Genomic DNA, 17,416 nt, shown 5'->3' with positions numbered 1-17,416 from the left:
ACTTGCTCAGTTACAGTCTAATCAATTGCCATTGTAAAATAAGTGTTTGACAAATATTTCAGTCACTTTTTTTGTTTTTACTTTTACCCCTTTTTCCCACCAGTTTTGTGATATCCAATTGGTAGTTACAGTCTTGTCCCATCACTGCCACTTCCCTACGGACTCAGGAGAGGCGAAAGTAGAGAGCCAGCCATACGTCCTCTGAAACATGACCCTGCTGAGCCGCACTGCTTCTTGACACATTGCTTGCTTAACCCGGAAGCCAGCCGCACCAATGTGTCGGAGGAAACACCATCAAGCTGGCGACCGAGGTAAGCTTGTAGGCATCCGGCCCGCCACAAGGAGTCGCTTAGAGCGCGATGGGACAAGAAAATCCCATCCGGCCAAACCCTACCCTAACCCGGACATTGCTAGGCCAATTGTGCGCCACATCCTGGGCCCCGGCCGGCTGTGACATAGCCTGGGATCGAACCCGGGTCTGTAGTGTTCGCGCGCGCCAACGAGCGTCTGCATTGCTTTGCACTAAAATAGAAGTCAGTTCTATTTGTGACGCTGAACGCTGTGCAAGTCCTGCTTATCCCATCTCCTCATTGGTTTATAGAAGCAGATACCCACGTGCCATCTCCTCATTGGTTATACCCACGTGGGTGATTGAAAGATGAACTGAGTTCGGTTGGTCGTCGTGGTAACTATGAAAGTTAGATGCCAATTGCCATATAAAGTCCAAAGAAGAAAAACCCTGTAAGGAGGAGAGATGACTAGAACCTATTTGGTTGACTGTTTTATGTGTGGATTAATCGTCGGAGTAGAGGACCTTGTGCATTTCAGGTAAAATAACAACTCAACGTTTATATCCCAGGACGTTTATATCCCAGGACATTAGCTAGAAACAGCAAGCTAGCTAAATAGGACAAATTAGCTAGCAACTGCAAGCTAGCTAGCTAAATTGCTATAAATGTTTAATGCTTTTCGACCTGTCCCCAAATTAATATAATTGGTTCAGAGATTGTTTTGATATTGCAACCTGCGTGTCGTTATCGCATTTGGTGTGGGGGGACGCCACTTGGAAGGCCAGTCAAACTTGTTGTTGACGAAATTAACACTGCCTGCTACCAGACACTTTTCAGCCCTGTTTACATATATGCCTACTAAAAGTAACTTTATGTCTATAAACCCACCTCAGAATTGTACTGTACTCTTTTACACCTGTTGTATCATGTGCACATGGTGAATAAACTTTCAAACTTGATAAGGAAAACACAATAATAAAAAAACAGACATTATTCAGTAAAAACAGTCCTAGATGCACCAATTCCTTAAATGTTTAAGTACCTTGGAGATCATTCCACACAAGTTGCACATTTCTTTTCAAGCATATCTGCCCAACTCAGTGGACTCCAGAGTTACCCATCCCTGAGACCGGGTCTGGTATCTCGTACATCTTTCAGTTAACAATGACGTAAGATACGGAGGAAGTTTATGATGGAGGGATTTATAAACAAAAAGAGTGCAATACCTATGAGTACTTCAAAGAGGGCCAGCCTACTTTCTGATACAGAATGCAGTGATGTGTACTGAACCTATCGCCTGTAATAAGGCGGAGTGTGCTATGATGAACAGCGTCCAATGGCTCTTGATGAATCTTGCATAAGGTGATCACTCTCCTTCATAAGAAGCAGACTTTCCTTCAGCTTCCACAATCTCCACACAGACAGCTCACATATACAGTATGCTCTCTCTCTCTCTCTCTCTCTCTCTCTCTCTCTCTTTTACTCGCTTACTCTCTGCAGCTGAATCCCGCCTGCCTGTCAGCTGCAGTGTTAGATGTAGCATTGCCTCCTTTCCCACTAGTTGTCTATGTAAAAAGTCGCTCAAGCAAGGAATCAATACGATATCACACGACACTAAAGCAGCATAGACCTCGCTCAGTGACGTAACGTTTCTCTGATCTGATGTTTTGGTGCTCTCTTTCCCTTCCTAAAAGAAGCTCAGCCCGTCACATCGTCAGCCTTATGCTCCTTGTGCACTGCAATGCTTTTTGCATGTTACTGTGCACTGGGAAAAAATGCTTCTAAGGTAAGGAATCTATGTTTCCCACTCTCACGCGCGTGTGTGTGTGTGTGTAAGACAATGAGGTCGAGGGAAAAAAGGGAGGTTGAAAAAGTATTGGAAGACATACTGCCAGCTGCACAGGTGGTTGGGATTTTTTTTCCCGCCTCTTACCAATTGTGTGAATGTTACCATGTAGGCTGCAGTCTTTCATGAATTGAAGAGGGAGACTCTTCAAGCATTTTTATTCGGAAACTGCTGAGAAACGCTCTCCCTAATGCCCTCTGACAGCTTCAATACAAAGCATAATAGTGCATAATATAATTTGTAATGAGGCTAGAGTTTTTGTTCTCAGCCACAAAAGGGGCTTTTCACCTCTCCCCCTCTTGCCTTGCTCACCCTCAGCTCCCTGTGCCTTGTGCATGCACATATATGTTATTTCAATTAGTGCCTGTTTGTCATGGTTAGCTGAGCGCAGTGAACTCTTTTGAGGGTCTGAGTCTTTTTGTTTCCATATATTAGAGGGGTCCAACAAAAGAGTGGCCACAATTCAGGTCTGGAGATTTCTCTCTGTCATGCGGAGAGTGTCTCCCTCTTACCCACCGCTTCTGGCAAAGAAGATTCCCTAGACAAATATTTGCCGTAAGCACAGGGACCAGTTTCTTTGGGGGTGCTGTCCTTGCCATTGTTTGTTCGGAAGCTCTAATAAATGCTTGCTTAATTTGAATGAATGCTGAGATTATTATTGAAACAAAAATGGTTTCACGCTTGATGTCCAGCAGCTACACTTATTTTGCAACACTGTTCATGACAGTCAAATTCAGAGCAGTTATGGAAATGGCTCAGTGGGCGGGATGGGAATTGTGGGTAATGTATGCATACCGATGATTCAAACAGCAATGCCTTTGTACCTGGACTACACAGACGATAACTAATGGCACACTGATGAATTACTGATGGATCGGTCCCATCCTTCTAGAGCCAAGTTCCTAGTTGTGCTGAGCACTTGCAATGGGCATTGCCAATGCATATGCTTTAACAGTGGCGACATCTCCTGCCATCTCTAGGTTAAGCCTCGACTTGGAAGGTAGAGCTTAACATACCGCAGAAATGGTAATAGATGATTCATCACAATATGTAGTTGTCACTTATTTTCCCCCCTACTATAGCTGATTATAACAGCATGCAACTCTTTACATGTCATATGCCACATGCACAGGACAGGGCTATGTCTTTTTAATCATTCACAAATACATTTATACTACATACTACGCTTACTACATAATACTTCTATTTGAAGTAGTTGTTTTTGGCTGTGTATTTGAAAATACTAAAATACACAGAAAATAAGTATTTCAAATACAAGTACTTAAATACATATGTATTTGAATGCAAGTCTGCTACGCATGCTGGACTATACTTTGTGGAAGTAACTTCACCTTGGATTAGTAATTCCAATAACTATGCAGGCACGAGGCATGTTGTACAGACTTGAATATTGAACCTCACATTAATTGACGCTTTTGATAACAAGGCTATTTATTGGTCAAGTTCACTGAGTGGTACTTTCATATTGACATTTTGCCAATGCAAAATGTGGCACAGCTGTCTAAATAGACTGTACCATTTCATGTTGAATTTAACAGCATAGTTGTGCATCACTATAAAGATGAATATTATGACACCTTTCGTGGATATAGCCAAATAAAAGGTTTTGAAATAAATAGAGAGTATCGGGTGATTCATACAAGTCGCTTATTTGATTTGTTAAAAAATAGTGACCCACGGTGCTCTCCCAACATCAGCATGTTATAGGTTATACAGCAGGGGTCACCAACCGGTCGAGGCATTCCTAGTTGATTGTCAAACATTTCCATAGAAAAGCCAACGATAAAGGCTTAAAAATAAAAGCCAACTTATGCTTGATCTGGTGGTTGTCGGAGGCTCCGTATGGAGGGTGTGACGCAATTGCGGAGCCATCGGAGGCAAGCAGAGGCCAAATTGAGCTCTGTGCACCTCCCAAATTTTGTAAAGCTACGAATAGCTCAGCATTGACATGATTGGTTGATGGTAGGTGTGGGCAGGAGGTCCTATATAAACACAAACTCACTTCCTTGACAACATCCTTCACAACAGCTCTGCTCAACAGCCTTGAGTTGATCCGGAGCAAGAAGTATGAACGCCCTGACTTCTGCAGAGGCCGTATCACTGTAAATGCTGCAGTGCCTTTTATTCGTGTTGCGCTGTTGGCGGTAGGGACATTTGAATCAGAAGCCCTGATCACCGATTTAAGCAATGTGTTCTCATTTTGAACCATTTAATTTGTCTGAAAATAAACTCTGTCTGCCCGGCTGACCGGGAGATCTGTGGCTAAATCGAGTTTGCATGCTGTGCTGGCCAATCGGATAGCTTAAATTACTGTTCTTACAGCTTCCGCGACCCTGGCCACAGCAAAGTTTGATACTAGCCTATGTGAGGTTTCGTAGCTTTTAAAACCATGACCAGACAGAGACTGTCAAATAATATAGCAACGTTTTTATCCAGCACTTTCAACGCTGTTTTTATTTAACACTATTGCAAAACATAAAACACACTTCTCCCTACCTCCACTTGCACTGCAATGAATGAGTAGCCAACCCCAAGTGTATCAATACTCATACCTTTTTATTATTAGAAGCAGCTTGTTGTGTCTATTTTAATATTGAGAAATATTTAACTTTCTCTGGTCATAGGAGCAACATGAATTTGTGCATGATGCAGATGCGGTGCGACACGAGTTTCGGCATTAGGTGGAAGACAGTGTCTCCTCTCTGGTCAGTCTGACTGGTGGAGAGGAAGGAGAGAGAAAGCAGTACCGCTGAGACTAATGCCGTGTTTAAAACAACTGGGAACTCTGGAAATCTCAGACTTCAGTACTTTCAAGACAACCGGGAACTCAAGTAAAAAACGAGATCCGGGCCTCCCGGTTAAGTGGTTAAGTGGTTAAGGGCGCTGTACTGCAGCGCCAGCTGTGCCATCAGAGTCCCTGGGTTCGCGCCCAGGCTCTGTCGTAACCGGCCGCGACCGGGAGGTCCGTGGGGCGACGCACAATTGGCCTAGCGTCGCCCGGGTTAGGGAGGGCTTGGTCGGTAGGGGTGTCCTTGTCTCATTGCACACCAGCGACTCCTGTGGCAGGCTGGGCGCAGTGTGCGCTAACCAAGGTGGCCAGGTGCACGGTGTTTCCTCCGGTGCATTGGTGCGGCTGGCTTCCGGGTTGGATGCACGCTGTGTTAAGAAGCAGTGCGGCTTGGTTGGGTTATGTATCGGAGGACGCATGACTTTCAACCTTCGTCTCTCCCGAGCCCGTACGGGAGTTGTAGCGATGAGACAACATAGTAGCTACTACAACAATTGGATACCACGAAATTGGGGAGAAAAAGGGGTAAAATGTAAAAAAAAAAAAAATAAAAAAAAACGAGATCCGACAGGGAAAAATCTTTTTAACGGTCATCCAACTTGGAATTTTAAGTCGGAAACTTTCTAGAGCTCCTTTCCGACTTGTAAATCACTGACGGGGATGAGTTTCCAGTTGTCTTGAAAGCACAATGACCATCAGGTGCAGGTACCATCAGTCCAGTAAAATAAAAAAGCAAGTGATTTGCAAATTATTTACATTTATACTCAGCTGTGTCTTGCAAGTGCTACACTTGCTGATCTCTTTTGTTATCAAAGATCAAGTTTTGAAATATAAAATGGTCTGAGAATATACATTTTGGCAGGCCAGGCATATAGCTAATATACTGTGATAATCTATTAGGCCTAGTGCACAAACCTCATTCCTACAGAACTGTTTTTATTAGGTTCATGTTTTTTTAAATTTAATATAAGACATGTTTAAAAAAATATCTGAGCGGTAGATCTCGGCTTGATTTTTTTTGACTGCGAAGAATGACCTAGACTCAGAAAAGGTTGGTGAACACTGATATACAGACTAAAATGAATTGGGCAGGGAGAAAAAGACGCTGATGCTAGTGAAGTGAACAGTGATGCCACTGTGAATATTGGGGAGGACAAGCTGCTGCTGCAGTGTTGTGTGTGTGTGTGTGTGTGTGTGTGCATTTGTTCGAGTGTGAGGACGGTGCCGGTTTGTGTATATTGACTACACATTTATCATCTATAGGGTGTTAGTAGTAGGTTTGATTTTTGTTCTCTGCGTGTGTGTGTGGCTGCTTTGGTGAGTTTTTTTTGTGCCTTCTAGCTGGCACAATTCCATGTGTGTGTGTAAACCTTTCCAAAAATATATCATGCAGTAATTGGTTCATTGGTTCATACAAATAATTATATATACTGTATATTTATAACATAAATTTTTTGTAACTTTGGATAGCAGCCTCAACTAAATGGCATTCATTATTATTTTAATAATGGATCAGAAAACCAGTCAGTATCTGGTCTGACAACCATTTGCATACAGCTCATATTCAATCTAACTAACCTAGTAACTGAGAAGTTAAAAACAGACTTGTGTTCAAATACCATACCACCAATTGTGCAAGTTCTCCCACTTAAAAAGATGAGAGAGGCCTGTAATTTTCATCATATGTACACTTCAACTGTGACAGACAAAATGAGAAAAATAATCCAGAAAATCACATTGTAGGATTTTTAATGAATTTATTTGCAAATTATGGTGGAAAATAAGTATTTGGTCACCTACAAACAAGCAAGATTTCTGGTTCTCACAGACCTTCTTTAAGAGGCTCCTCTGTCCTCCACTCGTTACCTGTATTAATGGCACCTGTTTGAACTTGTTATCAGTATAAAAGACACCTGTCCACAACCTCAAACAGTCACACTCCAAACTCCACTATGGCCAAGACCAAAGAGCTGTCAAAGGACACCAGAAACAAAATTGTAGACCTGCACCAGGCTGGGAAGACTGAATCTGCAATAGGTAAGCAGCTTGGTTTGAAGAAATCAACTGTGGGAGCAATTATTAGGAAACGGAAGACATACAAGACCACTGACAATCTCCCTCGATCTGGGGCTCCACGCAAGATCTCACCCCGTGGGGTCAAAATGATCACAAGAACGGTGAGCAAAAATCCCAGAACCACACGGAGGGACCTAGTGAATGACCTGCAGAGAGCTGGGACCAATGTAACAAAGCCTACCATCAGTAACCATGGTTACCATCCCCCTGCTTAAGCCAGTACATGTCCAGGTACCGTCTAAAGTTTGCTAGAGAGCATTTGGATGATCCAGAAGAAGAATGGGAGAATGTCATATGGTCAGATGAAACCAAAATATAACTTTTTGGTAAAAACTCAACTCGTCATGTTTGGAGGACAAAGAATGCTGAGTTGCATCCAAAGAACACAATACCTACTGTGAAGCATGGGGGTGGAAACATCATGCTTTGGGGCTGTTTTTCTGCAAAGGGACCAGGACGACTGATCCATGTAAAGGAACAAATGAATGGGGCCATGTATCGTGAGATTTTGAGTGAAAACCTCCTTCCATCAGCAAGGGCATTGAAGATGAAAGGTGGCTGGGTCTTTCAGCATGACAATGATCCCAAACACACCACCCAGGTAACATTTCAAGGTCCTGGAGTGGCCTAGCCAGTCTCCAGATCTCAACCCCATAGAAAATCTTTGGAGGGAGTTGAAAGTCTGTGTTGTCCAGCAATAGCCCCAAAACATCACTGCTCTAGAGGAGATCTGCATGGAGGAATGGGCCAAAATACCAGCAACAGTGTGTGAAAACCTTGTGAAGACTTACAGAAAACCTTTGACCTCTGTCATTGCCAACAAAGGGTATATAACAAAGTATTGAGAAACTTTTGTTATTGACCAAATACTTATTTTCCACCATAATTTGCAAATAAATTCATTAAAAATCCTACAATGTGATTTTCTTTATTTTTTTTCTAATTTTGTCTGTCATAGTTGAAGTGTACCTATTATGAAAATTACATGCCTCATCTTTTTAAGTGGGAGAACTTGCACAATTGGTGGCTGACTAAATACTTTTTTGCCCCACTGTATGTTGGTCACAGGTACCTTAAAAAAAAGGTAGGGGCCTGGATCAGAAAACCAGTCAGTATCTGGTGTGACCAGCATTTGCCTAATGCAACATGACATCTCCTTCGCATAGAGTTGATCAGGCTGTTGATTGTGGCCTGGGGAATGTTGTCCCAAACCTCTTCAATGGCTGTGTGAAGTTGTTGGATATTGGCGGGAACTGGAACACGCTGTTGTACACGTCGACCCAGATCATCCCAAAAATGCTCATTCGGTGACATGTCTGGTGAGTGTGCAGGCCATAGAACTGGGACATTTTCAGCTTCCAGGAATTGTGTACAGATCCTTGCGACATGGAGCTGTGCATTATTATACTGAAACATGAGGTGATGGCGGTGGATGAATCGCACGGCAATGGGAATCAGGCTCTCGTCACTGTATGTGTTCGTTGTGTATTGTTTATGCTTTCCCATACCATAACATCACTGCCACCCTGGCACTCTATACACAATGTTGACGTCAGCAAACTGCTCACCCACACGACACCATACATGTGGTCTGCGGTTGTGAGGCCGGGTTGGACTTACTGCCAAATTCTCTAAAATGATGTTGGTGGCTTATGGTAGAGAAATTAACATTACATTATCTGGCAACAGCTCTGGTCAACTGTATGCTGCCTCAAAACTTGAGACATCTGTGGCAGTGTGTTGTGACAATACTGCACATTTTTAGAGTGGCCTTTTATACTTTACATGTTCCATTTATATTTTTGTTCAGTGTAGTATGAACCCGCCTGCCATAGTGACACTCTGCTGGGTGCCCTTGACCAGGCAAGATGAGCTGTCATGTTGGATAATGAGAATATTATAACTATGAACACAGCCAACCACCTGCATTATACATGCACCGCTGGGTGACCTTGCTGAGCAAGAGGAGCTGTCGTCTTGGTACAGTGCCTTGCGAAAGTATTCGGCCCCCTTGAACTTTGCGACCTTTTTCCACATTTCAGGCTTCAAACATAAATATATAAAACTGTATTTTTTTGTGAAGAATCAACAACAAGTGGGACACAATCATGAAGTGGAACGACATTTATTGGATATTTCAAACTTTTTTAACAAATCAAAAACTGAAAAATTGGGCGTGCAAAATTATTCAGCCCCTTTACTTTCAGTGCAGCAAACTCTCTCCAGAAGTTCAGTGAGGATCTCTGAATGATCCAATGTTGACCTAAATGACTAATGATGATAAATACAATCCACCTGTGTGTAATCAAGTCTCCGTATAAATGCACCTGCACTGTGATAGTCTCAGAGGTCCGTTAAAAGCGCAGAGAGCATCATGAAGAACAAGGAACACACCAGGCAGGTCCGAGATACTGTTGTGAAGAAGTTTAAAGCCGGATTTGGATACAAAAAGATTTCCCAAGCTTTAAACATCCCAAGGAGCACTATGCAAGCGATAATATTGAAATGGAAGGAGTATCAGACCACTGCAAATCTACCAAGACCTGGCCGTCCCTCTAAACTTTCAGCTCATACAAGGAGAAGACTGATCAGAGATGCAGCCAAGAGGCCCATGATCACTCTGGATGAACTGCAGAGATCTACAGCTGAGGTGGGAGACTCTGTCCATAGGACAACAATCAGTCGTATATTGCACAAATCTGGCCTTTATGGAAGAGTGGCAAGAATGAATGTCATTTCTTAAAGATATCCATAAAAAGTGTTGTTTAAAGTTTGCCACAAGCCACCTGGGAGACACAACAAACATGTGGAAGAAGGTGCTCTGGTCAGATGAAACCAAAATTGAACTTTTTGGCAACAATGCAAAACGTTATGTTTGGTGTAAAAGCAACACAGCTCATCACCCTGAACACACCATCCCCACTGTCAAACATGGTGGTGGCAGCATCATGGTTTGTGCCTGCTTTTCTTCAGCAGGGACAGGGAAGATGGTTAAAATTGATGGGAAGATGGATGGAGACAAATACAGGACCATTCTGGAAGAAAACCTGATGGAGTCTGCAAAAGACCTGAGACTGGGACGGAGATTTGTCTTCCAACAAGACAATGATCCAAAACATAAAGCAAAATCTACAATGGAATGGTTCAAAAATAAACATATCCAGGTGTTAGAATGGCCAAGTCAAAGTCCAGACCTGAATCCAATCGAGAATCTGTGGAAAGAACTGAAAACTGCTGTTCACAAATGCTCTCCATCCAACCTCACTGAGCTCGAGCTGTTTTGCAAGGAGGAATGGGAAAAAATGTCAGTCTCTCGATGTGCAAAACTGATAGAGACATACCCCAAGCGACTTACAGCTGTAATCGCAGCAAAAGGTGGCGCTACAAAGTATTAACTTAAGGGGGCTGAATAATTTTGCACGCCCAATTTTTCAGTTTTTGATTTGTTAAAAAAGTTTGAAATATCCAATAAATGTTGTTCCACTTCATGATTGTGTCCCACTTGTTGTTGATTCTTCACAAAACAATACAGTTTTATATCTTTATGTTTGAAGCCTGAAATGTGGCAAAAGGTCGCAAAGTTCAAGGGGGCCGAATACTTTCGCAAGGCACTGTACATGAGAATATTCTACCTATGAACCACCGGCAATATACATGCACCGCCAGGTGTAAGCCACTCACCTAAGGTAACAGGGTTATTATATACTGTATGAGATGCAATGCAGAAAAAACTCAACATAGATGCTGGATTATAGGGCTAATGCAATCACAATCATATTTGCAGTTACAGCCGGAACTCATGTAGGCTCCACACCCTCAGAGTGAAACATCGTAGGCAGCAGAGGATTATGGCCTATAATCTTGAGGGTCAAGCCGTGACTGATGAGAAGCAGTGCTGATGCAGGAGTGGGCGGCCCATAGCTCAGACCTGGCCCACAACGCTTACAAAGGAATCAGAACCGTGAGGAGTTCCAGGATCTTTTCATTGGTTCCCAGCATCAGTGTTTAACAGGGGTTAGCCAGGTGCCGCCCGTGCTCAGCATGCAGGTAGTGTAACGTGAAAGAGAGGATAAGGCAGTGTTAGTTCTTGTTAATGATGACTGACTAATTCTTGCTAATTCTTCATTGCTGAGTGTATAAGTACTGTTAACATGCGAGAGTCCATAAAAAATAAAAAAAATTGATAGTCATGCAAGATTAAAGGGATGAAACATTAGTGCATCTCAGACTTAAGAACCCATAAAAGTCATCAAACAGACTGCCTCTAGCAAAGGTTAATGTAAATCCAACACCATAGCCTTAAGTGAACTTGTGCTACTGAGAGAGGAGATACTCCTAATATGCATGTTGGTTGCTTTCCCTAGTACATAAAGAGCAGTCAGATGGATTCCTGAGAGAACTACACGCCGAAGGGTCCTGACAGCTGAGATTAACTGAACCCCTGAAATCGGACCATGAAACGAAAGGCTGCCTTTGCCTACCTGAAATTTGGAATAGAAAATGCATACGTGGTTAAAGAACAGAAGACATCGCACAGAGAGAAGAGCAGACGATGAATGCTACAGAGCGCGCAGCTCAGACATGACGTACCATCACATAGCATAAACAACAGAGTATATTAACAACCACCCCTAAAACCGCAAATAAAACTTTAACTACATGTCACCACCTGTGCTATCCAAAGCCTAATGTCACTACATATACTGCTCAGCAGCAGCTGAACATCTGCAGCATGCACAGCTTGCACGGAGAGAGTGACATGATAATCTAAAACGTAGACCACAATATAGTCTACCTGAGTTGAAGCTTATGTCTAACAGTGTATGCCAGTAAGCCATGACAGAAGATACAGTGCCTTCAGAAAGTTTTCAGACCCCACATTTTGTTAGGTTCCAGCCTTTATTCTAAAATTGATTAAATCTTTTTTTTCCCCCTCATCTATCTACACACAATACCCATAATGACAAAGCAGAAACAGGTTTTTAGAAATAAGTAAGTATTCATACCTTTTACTCAGTACTTTGTTGAAGCACCTTTGACAGCGATTACTGCCTCAAGTCTTCCTGGGTATGACGCTATAAGTTTGGCACATCTGTATTTGGGGAGTTTCTCCCATTATGTTCTGCAGATCCTCTCAAGATCTGTCAGGTTGGATGGGGGGCGTCGCTGCACATTTATTTTCAGGTCTCTCCAGAGATGTTTGAATGGGTTCAAGTCCGGGCTCTGGCTGGGCCACTCAAGGACATTCAGAGACACTTCCCGAAGCCACTCCTGCGTTGTCTTGGCTGTGTGCTTAGGGTTGTTGTGCTGTTGGAAGGTGAACCTTGGCCCCAGTCTGAGGTCCTGATCGCACCGGAGACGGTTTTCATCAAGAATATCTCTGTACTTTGCTTCGTTCATCTTTGCCTCGATCCTGAATAGTCTCCTAGTTCCTGCACCTGAAAAACATCCCCACAGCATGATGCTGCCACCACCATGCTTCACCACTTTTGCTGTTCGTTAGGCCTACTCATCTTGTTGGCTGATGAAAAGTAAATGTGGACAGTTCATCCAATATCTTCAATACGCACCTCGTAATTTGATAAGGACGTGCACAGTTGTGTCCCCGACGTGTCTGTCTTAACTTGTAGCCTGTGAGAAAGACCTGATCTCATGACGGAAAGTGGTGTGAGTGAGAGATGCTTTGGATTGCGCAGCACTCTGGGAAAAGGGCACAATGCAGCACTCCGGGCCGCAAAAGGCATGGATTTTTTTAGAGTGCATTACGGCCACAAAGGCTATGCCGCCTTGAAATTCGAGGCATTATCAACTGCTTGTCAAATTGTGTTATGAGAGACTATTGGAGTGTGTACAGTCTGCGCAAAAAGCTCATGCCTTTTTTCAAATCATCATTAGTCTCATCATACAGCCTTACAATGTATTGAAAATCAAATCATATAGCCCAACGTTTGTAGAACAACTAAAGTTACATTAATAACTCTAAATTAACACAGAATTGCCGCAAGTACTCACTCCCTCAAATTGTTTGAAGAAAATATTTATATTTTATTCAGCTTTGTTCAATTATATTCGTCATACTATAAAATTGTATAAAATAATGCCATGGAATTATAAGCAAATATTGTCTGCTAAATTAACTAGTGTAGCCATTTGGCATAGCCACACCAGGACCTAACATCAGAATATGCTATTATTTTCTTCTGAATAGACTACATTTTCTTCATATCATGCTTCTTTTGACCTGTCTAAAATAAACAGTGGATTTATTGTGAAGGTGTAGGATATATTACATGGATATGTTAGACTTTTTAAAATGGTGGGGAAGCCAGGAGATGCTAAATGTGTTTATGTTAATTAACGGTCAATTCCAGTGAGACCGACAGTTATTTGCTTGACAATCACCAGCTGACAAAATGTTGTGACCGCCACAGCCCTATCCTGGGTTAGATATCAATCTGATCAACCCAATCTGAAACTCCATTGGTTGGTTGACCATGCTTGTACAGCCCTCCTCAAAGTATGTGATTCTCTGAAAAAAACAACAACCGACATGCATGTACATCTCCTTGCAATGTGTTCTAACACAGGGCATCCTACTTCCTCACTCGCCACATTTTCCTTGCTTTTGTCAAACAATACATTTCCCCATCTCTGCATGTGCTCCTCTTTTTGCTCCCTTACCGGCATGTGGTGCAGCAGCTAAATGTGCCTGGGCTACAACATGGCCCCTGTAGCCTCTTAGTTCCTTCTTGGCTAGGCTCCCTCCCTGTACTGGGCGTGTGGGGAGGGGGGACTCTTTGCCGCAGAGTGGTAGGTGCAGCGATGGGGAAGCAATTGTTAGCTGTCCCACATCCCTTCAGCATTGCTGGCACGCAAGCGCGCACACACACACACACACACACCACACACACACACACACACACAGAGAGCGACACTAAATGAGCAGCAGCCAGTCTAAGAGCTGCCAGAGTGGGAAGTAGCAGTAGCTTCAGGAGAGCTCCTTCCAGTCGAGCAGTATCAGAGTGAGTGAGTGAATCCTTCCAGTGCTCCTGAAACTCAGACATTGAGCATACGCACTCCATACACGGGCATGCAGGAGAAGAAGAAAAAAAGCTTGGAGGTAAGAAAACAGACTAAATTACGAGGGGGTTTTTAAACTTCAGTGCTGAGTTAGGGAGCTGGCAGTGTTAAAGTGATAAAATAAAGAGCCTGTCTTACTGCGGCTTTAGTAGTGTGTGTGTGTTGGGTGTGTATTTGCTGCCTTCTCAACCAGCAGGCTTAAAACTGTGGAGACATGCAGACTGAACTCTCTAGAAAACAACTGCAGCAAAGTGTCTCTGGCTTACCACCTCTCCCTCCCTCTATCTATCTTCCTCCCCCTCCACACACATACACGCGAACAAACAACAAAATATGTAAAGGGGAAGGGAATGTGTATTTGAGGCTGACATGTCGGAGCGGGGGCTTAAGGTCCAGTGAGATTGTTCAAGATTCACATCGAAATTATCCATGTCCTGAGGATGTCAGGCAATGCCTTCAAAACAGGCCACTTGAGGCAACAGTGAGTGCAATTAGCATCAAGTATGAATGGATCAGAAGGCTGAGTGTTTGTTCCCAGTCGTGGACACTGGTTTTAACCTTATCCCAAACCTTAACCCATACCACCCGGAATGTGTGCTAAACTTAACCCTTAACTTAGAAATTTGACGTTTGGCTAAATTGAACGATACAGCTCCCGAGTGGTGCGGTGGTCTAAGGCACTGCATCTCAGTGCTAGAGGCGTCATTACAGACCGTGGTTCGATTCCAGGCTGTATCACAAACGGGCGTAATTGGGAGTCCCATAGGGCGGCGCACAATTGGCCCAGCGTCATTAGGGTTTGGCCAGGATAGGCTGTCATTGTAAATAAGAATTTGTTCTTAATTGACTTGCCTAGTTAAATAAATAGAAAACTATTTTTTTTTTAAAGAGCAGCAGGAGCAACAAAAACACTTAGAAATGTGGTGTTTGGAGCAAAACTTCTAAAGAGAATGTGGACAAATGTCTAATTCTGCAGTTAGACTGCGAGAGACTGTGAGAGCCTTGTGTGGTCAGATTGCACCCCCCCCCCCCCCCACACACACACCAGCAGAAGCTTTCATGTTTGTTTTGGCTTGTAGAGATGGACCACTGCTCTGTACAGTCCTTCCACCCATAGTGACTTGCATGTTTGAGAGAGCGATAGAGAGAGTCCTGCAATGAAGTGGCGTGTGGCAAGATTAAATATGTTTGCTCCGTGTTTTGAAGTGAGAAAAAGAGAGGGGACATGTTCGGTGTAGAGGCATTTCAGCAACTCTTGGAGGACAGTGGAAGTTTATAAACTGCTTCTTTATTGTTAACAGTAAAACCGTGACATCATATTTGGGACATAAACTCAGGGAAAGAGACACATTCCTGGAGAAAGATGGTGGTTTGAGAGAGAGAGAGTGTTGACTCTTCGGCCCTGCTTCCTCTTCTTCGAGCTCGTCCAAGTGGTCTTAGCTTATTCATGTCTCTCTGTTTTGCTCCTTCTTTCTCCTCCCCCTGTATCGCCCACTTTCTCTCGTCCAGAATGCAGCCATTGTTTGGGGAAGCCCTCTCATGTTTGGGCCTGGTGCGGGGTAATGGGATGGAGGGAGGCAGGGAGGGAGGGGTGGGAGGTGGAGAGGTAGTTCCTTTTTCATGGGCTAAGGGAGATAAGTAAACATGGGCCGTTAACAGATGGGAGGCCTGGCACTCACCCAGTGACTGACCCACCCTGCTCTCTCTCTAGGCTCAACCGCTACCCGAATGCAATTCAGAATCTATGCGGTACGAGGGTGCAAGAGTTCACTCAACCATCACTCAAAATGCATCATCATCACACTTTTTGCTCTGTTCTGAAAGTGTCTAGAAAACTTGATTGCTGTCACGGACACATTTAAAAAACATTACCTGTGGTCTATTGAACAAAATACTAAAATATAGTTTTTGATTTAACAATCCATTTAAAGGTAGACTCAGCAATATGACATTATCATACACATAGTGACTTCCCGGTTACTGACAAAAACAACATAATTCAAATGACTCTACCACTACTGGCTCCTCCATAATGTGAATAGGCAATAGCGTCAGTCTAGGCAGATTTAAACATTGTTTTTCTTGACTTCTGTTCTGTTTAGTTAGTGATGACATTCAACACCCTTACTAGATTACAACGGCAAAGTCCTCCTTCACCGCTAACGTAGTTTGGCAACCCCCGGTTGGGTCTTGAGGAAGCCGAGACATGTAAGAGGTTGAATGCTTTGTAAGTGCAAGCTAACTAAGCTCCCTTTCCTGAGTTGTCAACAGACAGGAAGTTATTTGGAGGGGAAGCATTGCGTTCATCTTTGTCAAGCATGCCTTGATGTGATACTGCTGTGTTCCCACTAAGCATTTACCGTCAGGCGATGTCTTTTGGATGTCTTTTTTTTTGGTGCTCTCCGGACCAGCCTTGATTTCAACGTCCGGACCAAATCTGAACCAATCGTAGACGTCTATATATCAGCTTTGGTCCGGTCCGGATCGGCCTTGATTTGACCCCAAAAAATACTTGTATAATTGGTTCAGATTTGGTCCAGACTGGCCATGATTTGGCCCAAATATAAACATATATTATTGGTTCCGTAAGGGGTTTTCCTTTCACGCCATGACCCGGGTATGTTGTTTGCAACATTGGTGTCAGAAATGGGATGGTGTCCATGATCGTGAAACATCATGACTGGTAGCCTAAGCAATGGTGGAATCTCATTCTACTAGCCTAGATTCCCCCTGATCCTGCCTTTAAATTTGAGGGAAGAACTGTAGTGAAAGAGTATAGGCCTCCAATTCCCACTAAGACTTTACTGACGGCGACATCTTTTGAAAATACATATTTTCAACGTCTGTAAATTACGTATTTTCAACGTCTGTAAATTACGTATTTTCAACATCCGTATAATAGTTTTTTGTGTCCGGAATTTTTTTTTTTTCGATGTAAGGGAAATACGTCTTCTAACCTTTCATTCAGCACCTAAAATGCACGTCAGGTCAACGTCTGGAAAAGATGTCTGAACGACGTATTTTCAACGTAATTATGCTTACTGGGTTGTATTCATGGAAAATATGACGAGATTGTGTGGTGGTGTGAATGACTACGCATATCAGGCTTTTCTATACACACTGTGACCACAACCAAGTCTTAGATTTAACCTCAATTAGTCCCTCTAATTAATTTATTGATATCTCAGCGGGAACATGCCTTGATGTAGATGTTGCTGGTGAAAGAGAATTTCTCTTAAACAGGAAAATGTACACTGAGCACTTTCGTTTCTTTGAGCGCTGAATGGCCTCTGACACTGCTGAGCGTATGATTTA

The 17,416-nt window shown here is 43.1% G+C and overlaps 1 protein-coding gene across 24 annotated transcripts in view; it reads left to right on the top strand.

The window, feature by feature from the left end:
- dlg2 (discs large MAGUK scaffold protein 2) overlaps nt 1-17,416 on the top strand; it is a 242,131-nt gene that overhangs the window by 28,019 nt on the left and 196,696 nt on the right. For 16 of the 24 annotated variants that reach the window (XM_090192682.1, XM_090192681.1, XM_090192679.1 and 13 more), the window contains exon 1: nt 13,673-14,141. The exons of the other annotated variants lie outside the window; for them this stretch is intronic. In XM_090192682.1, coding sequence (XP_090048808.1) covers nt 14,112-14,141 — 30 coding nt within the window. In that variant the 5' untranslated portion in view covers nt 13,673-14,111. Of the gene's footprint in view, nt 1-13,672; nt 14,142-17,416 lie in introns of those variants that run through there. 24 annotated transcript variants of the gene reach the window in all.

This window comes from Oncorhynchus mykiss, chromosome 12 (assembly GCF_057628025.1).
Source record: "Oncorhynchus mykiss isolate SJ-2025 chromosome 12, ASM5762802v1, whole genome shotgun sequence".
Classification (NCBI taxonomy): Eukaryota; Metazoa; Chordata; class Actinopteri; order Salmoniformes; family Salmonidae; genus Oncorhynchus; species Oncorhynchus mykiss.
The sequence above is the reverse complement of the archived record's forward strand: the minus strand, read 5'-3'. Positions and strand labels throughout refer to the sequence as shown.